The sequence below is a fragment of the Loxodonta africana genome, chromosome 17 (genome assembly GCF_030014295.1).
Source record: "Loxodonta africana isolate mLoxAfr1 chromosome 17, mLoxAfr1.hap2, whole genome shotgun sequence".
Taxonomy (NCBI): Eukaryota; Metazoa; Chordata; class Mammalia; order Proboscidea; family Elephantidae; genus Loxodonta; species Loxodonta africana.
In genome coordinates, this window is record NC_087358.1 from 9,745,581 (window position 1) to 9,757,759 (window position 12,179).

Sequence of the window (12,179 nt, forward strand, 5' to 3'; positions counted from 1 at the left end):
GGAGGTAGGATTAGTGTAGGGTAGATCTTGAGTCAGTCTTTTTTGAGATATAAGAGAGATTAAGTAAGTGAGCAGAGAAGAGACAGAGGAAGAGAGATGCCAAACAACATGAAGATAGCCCAGAATCAGAAGCTCAAAGAGATAAGGACCTTCCTCCAGAGCTCACAGAGAGAAAGCCATTCCCGAAACCAACATCCTGAATTCAAGCTTCTAGCCTCCTAAACTGTGAGAAAATAAATTTCTGTTTGTTAAAGCCGCATATTTATGGTATTTCTGCTTCAGCAGCACTAGATAACTAAGAATTTGGTACCAGGAATGAGGTGCTGTTCTAACAGATACCTAAAATGGGGAAGCAGTTTTGGAACTGGGTAATAGGTAGAGGCTGGAAGAGTTTTAAGGTGCCTGGTAAGAAAAGCATATGCATGGGAGAGCCAGCCAATGAATATAGAAGACCTAAGAATTGATGCCTTTGAATTATGATGTTGGTGAAGAGTATTGAATATACCATGAACTGCCAGCAGAATGAACAAGTGTCTTGGAAGAAGTACAGTCAGAGTGCTTCCTGGAAGTTAGGATGGCAAGACTTCATCTCATGTACTTTGGACACGTTATCAGGAGGGACCAGTCCCTGGAGAAGGACATCATGCTTAGTAAAGTAGAGGGCCAGCATGAAAGAGGAAGACCCTCAATGAGATGGATTGACACAGTGGCTGCAACAGTGGGCTCAAACACAGCAACTATGAGGATGGTGCAGGACCGGGCAGTGTTTTGTTTGGTTGTACCATAGGGTCTGTATGAGTCGGAACAGACTCGACAACACCTCACAACAACAACATACTGGCAGCCACACCAGACTTCTGGATCAGAGACAGACTACTCACAAAACGTCTTGTGTTGGTTCGCTATACCACAGTCCCCAGTGGGGTGACACATGAGGGCAGATGGCACTTGCACTTTCAGAGGGGATTTCCACCACAGAACAAGAACCTTCAAATTATGAATTTCAGAGTTTACATAGGAAAGCTAATAGAAATGTGTATCAACATGGCTAGGCCATGATTCCCAGTATTGTGTGGTTGTCCACCATTTTGTCATCTGATGTGATTTTCCTACTGTGTTGTAAATCCTACTTCTGTGATGTTAATGAGGCAGGATTCAGTCTACAAGATTGGATTGTATCTCCAATCAATCTCTTTTGAGATGAAAAGGGAGAAGTGAGCAGAGACAGGGGTACCTCATACCACCAAGAAAGCAGCACCAGGAGCAGAGCGTGTCCATTGGACCTGGGTGGGGTTCCTGAACTGAAAAGCTCGTAGACCAGGGGAAGATCGATAACAAGGACCTTCCTCCAGAACCAACAGAGAGAAAGCCTTCCCCTAGAGCTGGTACCCTGAATTTGGACTTCTAGCCTTTTAAACTGCGAGAGAATAAATTTCTCTTCGTTGAAGCCATCCACTTGTGGTATTTCTGCTGTAGCACAGGTACTGTGGTAAGAGAGAGATTGACAGAGTGTGACCTTTTCTCTGGAATGTAAACAGGCCCTCTCTGGAGAGAGAAGAGAAAGGCCTCTATAACGCTGCAATGTAAATGAATGTCTCTGGAAAAGGTGTTTCTAAATCTCTTCAGCCATCTGTATTTTTAACTTACTGGGTTTGCTTGCTATTCAAATGTCCTTTAACCCAGATGACAACCGCCTTTGAATAGAAATCCCTGAATATGCAGAAATGTGAAAATATTCATGAAATATTCTATGCTGACAGGGAGATGAAAGCTGACCTGGGAATCAAAAGAGTGTGATGGTGACCAACAGTAACAGTAATATCAGGTACAGTGTGAGTGGTGAATCCTGGTGATTCAGGCAGGCAGAGGTAGTCAGGTCATCTGTTTTAGGGAATATCGGACGGGGTTTCTGGGCTTCCTCTTCATCCTCAGTGATAGGGTTTGAAGTCTAGGAGAATGTGGGCTTTGTCCCAATGCCTGGTTTCAATCTTGACACAAGATGATTGGGTCAAATTAGCTATTTAAAGCTTAAAAAAAAAAAGCTTGCATATGTTTTTTCGTGATGTTTGTAATTTAAATGACATTGTCCTTCAGCTGCTTTTGCTCTGACTCTAATTTTTGTACCTATAAGTTTAAATTATTTTTTTCTGCAGGACCTTCCCAATAATATGATTTACCAAGTTGCCATTAAATCTCTTCCTCAAGACTGGCTGTGGTGTGAAACCTGGTGTGATGACGAATCTAAACAAAGAGCCAAAACAATTGATCTGGTGAGTGTCTGTATTTTAAGTTGTACATAAGCAGGTGTAGAAATGATCAAATGGATAAATTTTCTGTTTTACAAATGCAATTGCGCACGCATTGCCTCACGTTTCCTGCTGCTCAGTCTGTTATATATGTACTTAGATTGGCAAATATAGGGATGTTTCAGGGGCTCCCCGATGCCACCCCAGACTGAGGATTCACTAGGAGGAGTCATCACCCTCTAAATACAGCCGTCCTCATGGCTATGATTTATTCCAGAGAAATGACAGCAAAATCAGCAAAGGGAAAAGGTGTGTGAGGCAAAATCTAGGGGAAACCAGATGCATGTGTCCAAGAGTCCTTTCCCAGCGGATTCAGACCTGATCTGCTTAATTCCTCAAGCAGCAAGAAATTGCACAACACACAGGAAGTGTCGTCTAGTAGGGCAGCTCATTAGAGACCCAGTGCCCAGAGTTTTTACTGGGGACTGGTCACGCAGGCGCTCTCTGCCTGGCACGTACCAAAATCCCCAACTCCCAGAAGAAAAGGAGATGTTCAGCATAAACCATATTGTTTGCACAGTTTAGACACAGTGAGCCTTTCTAAACAGGAAATATGGGAACTACCCCCAAAGTCTGAGTTCACAGATGCTAGCCAAGGACCAACTTTGCAAGCAAGACATTCTAAGGACAGCAGTCTCAGCCTTGCTCTGTTAATTCTTTTCTGGTTGAAAATGTTCATGAATTAGCTGTCATCTTAATATATCATCAGGTTAGTTCTGATATTTTTTCCAAATAAAGGCAACCAGGATAATTCTGTGTCTTTTTAAATCATCCTATATATGTCTATTTTTCAGAATAGATTTTTCATTTTAAGCCATTTAACTATGTTACACAATTTAACACTTCTGGACATAAATTCAGACTAATTTATTGATTGCCCAACTGTCTAGAACTTTCAGAAGAAAGGCTTGGCAATCTACTTCCAAAAGATCACAGCCTTTGAAAACCCTGTGGGGCACAGTTCTACTCTGATACGTGGGGTCAGCATGAGTTGGAATGGATTTAATGACAGCTGGTTTTTTGGTTTGGTCTAGAGCTTTTATTCCAATAGTATTTTATCTTCAGCAGTTACAAGAGTACTTTTTCTGACCATTTTGTTTTTTATGTGAGAATTTAAATATAGAATAATTGTTTGCAAGGTCTTCACTGAGAAAAAACCATCAAAATGTTAGCATTCATACAGTTCAGAAAAAAATAAGTCAAGACAATAAAATATAGGGACATCTTTGCAGAAATCAAAGTAGCATACCAGCACGTTAGGTGATAGGCAGTGGAATGTAGCGGAAACAAATAAGGTGGCATTGGTGAGGGGAAAGCAAGGGGTTTAGAAAGGAAAGTCAGAAATGCTGCGGAACATACCTCGCAGGACATTACGGGTAGGTGGTGATGTAAGTTTGTGACCAAGGTGTCCTTGGGATCTTCACTAGTTAGGCCAACATCAGCTGCTGTAACAAACCGTCAGATCTCAGAGGCTCCACACTCACTCAAGTAACAGACCCAGGTGGGTGTTCCCACCAGTGAGCAGCTTCTGTGTATATTGTGAAAAAGGGACTAGTCCCCTTCCATCTGGTGGCTTCTCCATTTCCTAGGACCCTGTCATCATCTGTATTCATCTCGAGCTGCTCTGTGCAATGGCATTCACATGCCATACATATATGGCTTTTGAGCACTTAATACATGGCTAGTCTGAATTGAAACCTGCTGTGAGGTACAAAATACATGCCAGGTTTTGAAGACTTAGTACAATTAAAATATCTCAGTGAATTTTTGTATTTGATTGTATTAAGTAAAATGTAGTATTACATTTTATTTCATATGTTCCTTTTCAATTTTAATATGTGGCCACTAGAAAATTTAAAATTACTTGGGAGCCCTGGTGGCACAGTTGCTTAAGAGCTCAACTGCTAACCAAAAGGTCGGCATTCGAATCCGCCAGCCACTCCTTGGAAACCCTATGGGGCAGTTCGATTCTATCCTGTAGAGTCACTATGAGTTGGAATCGACTTGATGGCAGTGGGTTTTGTTTGTTTATGTGTTATGTGGCCTGCATCTTGTTTCTATTGGACACCACTTATCTGAAGGACAGGGAAATAAAGGAGTATGGCCCCTTGGTGGGAAACAGTGGCCACACCTCGTTTTAGGAGGAGCTGAGAAATGTCATCCCTGCGTGGGCAGCTACTTCCTAGCAATAGTTCTACCTAGTAAAAGCAGGATGGCATAAGTTTTGATGGACAGCCTAAATCAACTCTCCCACAGAAACACCTAAAATGTAAGAGAACATGCTATTGTTGGCCAGCTCCTTGGAGGAAAAAGTAAGGGGATGAAGAAAAATACCAAGGAAATGGTCCACGAAAGAAGAAAAGAGCATGGTTAATGGTATTGAAAGTGGGGGTGAAGTGTTTATGAATGTTTAAACTATTATTCTACATTAAACTATCTCAGCTCTCAACCTCCACACTGTTGACATGGGGTCAGATACTTCTTTCTTGTGGAGGGCTGTCCTGTGCATTGTAGGATGTTTAGCAGCATCCCTCGCCTCTGCCCACTAGATGTCAGTAGCACCCACACACACACCCCTACCCCAGTCATGACAGCCAAAGATGTCTCCAGACCCTGCCAGATGTCCTCTGGGGGCATGATCGCCCCAGTGAAGAACCACTGATAGATTGTAACACAAAAAAACAATTGTATCACAAAACAAAGGATAGCATTTTTTAGTTTTATTTTAATAGTTCCAAGCACAATTACAAAACAGAAAATGGTTCCATTATCCTCACTTTATAGAAAGCATTGCCTGTAAAGTTAATTTCTGCAAAGAAAATTCTGTTTTCCCATTTACTTCAGAAACATATTACTACAGAAAAAAAAATTCTACAACAGAATGAAAATATGTGATGAGTAAAGGATTAAGGCAGCTGGCTTATGCATCATGACTGCTAATTTTCTCATAAGGCATTAAGGAGAAAGCAAATTGTGGCATCCGTGAGAAAATGTCTCCTAGAAGTGAGCTTCAAGACACTTCATTAATGCTTTGTAAATTCCCAGTGGAGCCCTGGTGGTACAGTGGTTAAGAACTTGGCTGCTAACCAGAAGGTCAGCCATTCCACCAGCCGCTCCTTGGAAACCCCATGGGGTAGTTCTCCTCTGTCCTATAGGATCTGAATCACTCAACGGCAACAGGCTTTTTAAATGCCATATGGGATGCCTTGTAAGTTTGTAAAGTTTATGCTTTTCCCATAATCTTTTCTTTCTCAGTAAATGGCAACCTCATTCTTTGTATTGTTCAAGACAGAGACACTCAGATCATCTACGATATCTCTCTCTTCTCACAACTTACATCCAATCAGTCCATCAGCGAGTACTATCAAGTATACCTCCAAAGGAGTGCTGGTGACACAGTGGTTAAGAGCTTGGCTGCTAACCAAAAGGTCAGCAGTTTGAACTCACCAGCTGCTCCTTGGAAACCCTGTGGGGCAGTTCTGCTCTGTCCTTTAGGGTCACTATGGGTGGGAATTGACTAGATGGCAACGGGTTTGGGTTTTTTGTTGGGTTTTTTTTTTTTTTTTTGGTACCTTCAAAAGATATCAGACTCAGAATGAAGGTGTTTACCTGTACTTTTATCCTTTAACCTTTCTGGTTGCTGCCTTTAATTTCCTAAGAAACTCTATGATGAGACCAATTGCTAACCAAGTAAAAAAAAAAAAAAGAAAAAGATTTTTTTTTTGTCATTTACATTTATCATAGATTGGTGGAACCTTACAGATTATGGTTTAATTTCCTCTCTTGTAGATGTAGAAACTAAGATATGCCTACCTTACCCCCATAGGCCCTCACTCTGCCTCCATCCCCAAAGTTAAGTAACTTGTATAGCTCATCATATTAGTAAATGTGGAGTAGGAACTAAGTCGCAAAACTTAGATTTCATTTTCAGTATTTTTCCACTAAATCTACAAAGCAGATGACTTAAATTTTTGTTTTATTGTGGTAAATATATATGTAACAAAATATTTGCCACTTGCACGTATAATACATTGACATTAGTTATGTTCTTCGTGATGCTCAACCACCACCACTATCCATTTCCAGAATTTTCCATCACTCTTAACAGCAGCTCACTGTCCGCTAAGCAGAGTTCCCCTTTCCCCTCCCTAGCCCCTGCGCCTGTAACCACTAATAAACTTTGGTCTTTATATACTTGCCTATTCTAGATATTTTATGTAAGTGGAGTCAGACGGTATTTGTCCTTTTGTGACTGACTTGTTTCACTTGGCATGTTTTTATGGTTCATCCATGTTGTGGTCTGTATCAGGACTTCATTTCTTTATATGGCTTGAATACTAGTCTGTTGTGTGCATATATCATGTTTTGTTTATTCATCTGTTGATGGCCATTTAGGTTGTTTCCACCTTTTTACTATTGTAAACAGGCTTCCAGTGAACAAGATTATATTTGTTTGTTGGTTAATCCATTCTGCCACTCTTTGTCTTTAGATTGGAGCATTGAGTTCATTTACTGTAATTACTGATAACAAAAGGCTTCTGCCATTTTGTTGTTTTTTGTGTGTCTTATACCTTTTTTGTCCTTTATGTCATCTAATACTGCCAATATTTGTGTTTTGTTGATTTTTTTGTAGTGAACCATTTTGACTCTCTTCCTTTTGTGTGTTTTATTAAGACATTTTCTTTGTGTATTACATTTAACATTTGTAATAACCTGAATTAATCAACTTAGCTTCAGTAACATATAAAAACTCTTTACCTATACCCTTCCTCCTCCCATTTATGTTTTTGTTATCACCTGTTACTTCTTTATACATCATGTGCACTATAGCATACATTTACGCTTATTTTTTGTACATTTGCCATTGTAATGCATGAAGGGTATAACCAGTAGAATTAACAAGCAAAAATACCTTAAAACTTGCCCTTATACTTGCCTATGCAGTTATCTTTAATGGAGATTTTTTTTTTTTTCCCTTCTGTACAACTTTGAGTTTATTGTCTACTGTTCTTTCTTTCTCATCTGAAGGACTCCCTTTAGCATTTCTTGTAAGGCAGGTCTAGTGGTTATGAACTCTCTGAGCCTTAATCTTTCTGGGCGTGTCTAATTTTGCCCTCATTCTCGTAGGACAGTTTTGCCAGATATATTTTGGTTCTTCATTTCTTTTAGCACTTTAAATGTCATTCCATTCCCTTATGGCCTCCAAGGCTTCTGAGAAGAAATCAGCTGCTTTCTTGCTGCTTTCGGGATTCTCTTTTTGTCTTTAGTTTTAGGGTGCTTGATTATAATGTGTCTTGGTATGGCTCTCATAGGGTTTATCCTAGTTGGAGTGTATTGAGCTGCTTGGACTTCTATGTTCATGTCCTTCACCAGATTTGAAAATTTTCTGCCAATATTTCTTCAGATATTCTTTGTGGCCCTTTCTCTTTCTTGTCTTATTCTGGGATTCCCATGGTGTATGTTGGTTCACTGGATATTGTCCCATAATTCCATTAAACTGTGTTCAGCTATCTTGAGCCTTCTCCCCTGTTGCTCTTCAGCCTCCATAATTTCAATTACCTTATCCTCTACCTCACCGATTCTTTTTTCTGCCTGCTCAAGTCTGTTGTTAAATCTTTTTCAATAAGTTTCTCATTTTATTTATTGTCTTTTTCAGTTCCAGTATTTCTGTCTGGTTTCTTTTTATAGTGTCTGTCTCTTTATTTAAGAGTCCTGGTGGTGCAATGGTTACGTGGTTGGCTGATAACCAAAAGGTTGGCATTTCAAACCCACTCAGCAGGTCCATTGGAGAAAAGTTCTGGCAGTGTGCTCCCATAAAGATCACAGACTAGAAAACCTTATGGGGCAGTTCTGCTGTGTCATAATGGATCGTTATGAGTCGAAAATCCACTCAATGGTACCTAAAAACAACAATCTCTATTTAAAGTCTCATTCTGTTCATGCATCATTTCCCTAATTTTCTTTAGTTCTTTGTGTTTTCCTTTAGTTCTTTGAGCTTGTTTAATATTGTCATATACTTTCCTAATCTGTTTATTATTCAGGCTTCCATATCTATAGTTTCTCTTCCTTCCTCTTGCTCGCTTGGATGGGCCATCATTTCCCATTTCTTTGTGTGTCTTATGATTTTTTGTTGAAGCTAGGGCATTAAAATTTTACAGGATGTTAGCTTTTTCAATTCTCCTGTATATTTGCTGCTTTTGACAGTACTACTATCTGCAGGAAACTCTTAGATGGTGTTGTGGATTGAATTGTGTCCCCTGATAATGTGCGTCAACTTGGCTAGGCCATGATTTCCAGTATGGTGTGATTGATTGTCCACCATTTTGTCATCTAATGTGATTTTCCTATGTGTTATAAATCCTACCTCTGCGATGTTAATGAAGCAGGATTTGAGGCAGTTATGTTAGTGAGGCAGGACTCATACAAGATTAGGTTGTGTCTTAAGTCAGTCTCTCTTGAGAAACAAAAGAAGCGAGCAGAGAGATGGGGACCTCATACCACCAGGAAAGTAGTGCCAGAAGCAGAACGTGTCCTTTGGACCCAGGGTCCCTGTGCTAAGAAGCTCCCAGTCCACGGGAAGATTGATGACAACGACCTTCTCTCAGAGCCAACAGAGATAGAAAGCCTTCCCCTGGAGGTAACAGCCTGGATTTGGACTTCTAGCCTTCTAGGCTGTGAGAGAATAAACATCTGTTTGTTGAAGCCATCCGCTTGGGGTATTTCTGCTGTCGCAGCATTATGTGACCAAGACAGATAGGCAGAGCCTGCAGATTTTGCTTACTGCTCTCTCTCCTTCTGTTGTGTTAACTCTATTTCAGTCCAGATTTAAGGTTTCCATTTTCAGCAGCTCCCAGACAGCAGAGGGCACACACTGATCTATTTCTTTTCCAGTTATTGGTTCCTTGCCTGTTCTCTGAGGGCTGTATTTCCATCCAGACCAAGTTTTTTACCCTTTAAAAGCTCTCAAACTGGATAGAAAGCCCATACTAAATGAACTGCCCTCTGGCAGGTACAACCTTCAGTCCTAGCCCACTACTTCCTCCCCTGCTTTGTGAAACCTCACTTATTTCAGGACCAGAAATTCGGGCCTTTCCCCTTGCTCATGCGAGCTGTGGGTCAGCTTGGAATACAGCAGGTCTCTGTCTGCTGTGCTGAGAGGGTGGACACGGGGACAGTGGAGGAAACACTTTTCCTACCATAAGAGAGTCGTCGTTGCCTGGGTCTATCTGCAGCTCCTTGCTGCTGTCCCCTGACCGTCAATGTAGAATCCTCAGGCCTGAGTAGATTTTTTCTCATTGTGTTTCCTGGTGTACATGTAAGGGATGTCAGGGACTTAGACCTGCTCATGCCACCATCTTCCCAGAATCCATAAATATTTTTAAAGCATGGAAATTGATGGACCACTCTGAACTTGAAAACTGTGAGAGTTTTGACAGAGGAGTTCCAGTTAGCTGATTTTTCATACCATCAAACTGCTCATTAGAAAAGAGGCACATGAGAGGAGGACTGAAGGCATGTCTGAGGACTGACGTGTGGTTTTGTCTGTGGAAAACGAAGTACATAAACTAATTTTTTAGTCCAAAAAAAAGAATATTTACTAGTATAGTCTGCTGTATTCTTTTACAGTGTGGTGATGTAATTGGATCTTTTATCAAAACATTTTACGGAATCGTTTGCCAAACTTCTTAGGAACTATCACAATGTCTTACAGGAATTTTTTGTTTAATTTTTTGATTGAGGTATTTGTGCTCAGTAGGTTTTGCTTACGTCAGCTGTGATTTGTCATTTCACTTGACACTATTTCAGGTACTTTGTAGGACTCTGTTTTTCACAAAATGTATTTTGTTAGCTCTAGTGACACAGAAGTAATATCAACTATTTCCTTTGTTTCCTAAAACATGCTTTTTTTAAATTAACAAAACTTTATTTAAACTTCTAGTGCAATAACCCGAAAACAAAGGAACCCAAACTAAAAGCTGCTGCCAGAATTGTCCCAGAATGGGTGGAATATGATACTGAGATACGGCAACTATTAGAAAATATTGAAAACAAGAAGAATAACGCAAGTAAGTCATCATCCCTCAGTCATGTGCAAACAGTGTGTTACATTTATTGAAATTAAAATAGACTAGACTCATTTCCTAATGAAATTATCCAATGATTAGGTCAGAATTTCTTTTAAAAATTTTTTCTGACATGATTTAGTATTTCATTTTTATGTGGACTAAGCCCACAAATTTAAAACGTGGATAGATAATACACTCCCCCAGGGAGGTAGTTTTAGTTCAAACCACTACATAGATGGGTAGTAAACCATTACCCCGATACAAAATAGACGTAAAAAATAAAGGAAATACTTGTCTTTGATATTATACTGAATTTCTCAGATTCAAGCAGTATCTGAAGATTAATAAAAGCCTTAGGTGGCTAACTAAAATATTATTTCCTGTCTCATAAATTAATCTCACTCAGAATACAGACTTCCCCATGTGTTCCCGGTTCTAGCAGCCTTCATCATGAGCTGGAGAGTGATTTGGAGATAGTATTTCTCATTAGATTTGCTTCTATTTTCAGATTTAGAAATTTGTGGTTACCATGGCATTTCACTGTCCTACATAAACCTTCACATATATGTGCTTAATTTAAAAAACAGATACAAACTTCTTGATCCTGTCATAATTCCCTTGCCTTATCATTGCTGTCTGTCTCTCCCTGTTGTTCTTTACTCTTTTTTTAAAGATGGCACTGAGCTACTGTTGTGTTCCACTGAGAATGGTAGAAACATACAAGGCTATGTTAGTTAATTCTCACAGTAATTCTCCAGGAGTTCAGAATATGATTCTCATTTTCTTCAGCTTTATTTTTAACAGGAGAATGTTTATTATATGTAAACTTTCTCATACAATTGTAAAATTAGTTTTCATCTTGACTGTCTTTTTTTCTTAAACCAGTACATTATTGCCTGAGAAGTTCAGTGTTTAGCTACATTAGTGGAACAAAATAGAGTATAAAAACATAACATGTATATGTAATCATTTAGTATACATAATAATACCATTTCAGTTCAGAAGAAGGAAAATTATTCTGAAAGTGTTATGATGTAATTGTTTTTAAAAAGAAAGAAAAAGAGTTGGCAGAGGCGGGGAGAGACCAGGAAGAAAAGCAAAAAAGGAATGGCGGGAAATGTACATAATTACCTCACATAAAAAAAGTGTTAAATGCACAAAACATAGAGATTAAAAGTGTTTCTCTTTTCAAATCAGGGAAGAGTTAAAGGATTGATAATACCCAGTGGTGGTGAGGGTATAGACAAGAGAGCACTGTCATAGATCTGTATATTTAGTGGCCATGTAAATTAGGGAAACTTTATAATATGTATAAAAACTTAAAACATACTTGCCCTTTGATCCAGCAGTTCATTTCAAGACATTTGTTTTAAAAAGGAAAATGATCTATAGATGTGTTTATAATAGCACTTTTAAAATAATGAAATAGAAATAATCTAATGGTCTGTGGGTATAGTGTGATTACATAAACGGATACATTCAAACAAGTAAATGCAGTGCAGCATTTGAAGAGAACTGAAATAGTTCTGTAGGTGTTTGGCAGCCTGTTTTTAAGGTAAAAAAAAAATAGGTTATAGAACATTTATAAGGTGGTTGATCCCCTTTTAATTAAAGAAACATTGCATGTCTGTGTATATGCCTCTGTATGATGATGTGTATAAATAAGGAAGATACAAAAGAAATTACTGCTTCTTTCACTTAATTTTTAATGATAAATGTAACATAGGTTCACTGTAAAAATTAAAACAATATGGAATTAGAATAAGATTGAAAGTCTTCTTTTACTCCCTCAAACCAAGAGAGAGAG

At 39.1% G+C, this 12,179-nt stretch overlaps 1 protein-coding gene across 1 annotated transcript in view; it reads left to right on the forward strand.

The window, feature by feature from the left end:
- UGGT2 (UDP-glucose glycoprotein glucosyltransferase 2) overlaps positions 1-12,179 on the forward strand; it is a 186,039-nt gene that overhangs the window by 167,589 nt on the left and 6,271 nt on the right. The window contains exons 37-38 of the mRNA XM_003409644.4: positions 2,154-2,270; positions 10,246-10,372. Of these exons, the coding sequence (XP_003409692.1) occupies positions 2,154-2,270; positions 10,246-10,372 (244 nt within the window). The remainder of the gene's footprint in view (positions 1-2,153; positions 2,271-10,245; positions 10,373-12,179) is intronic.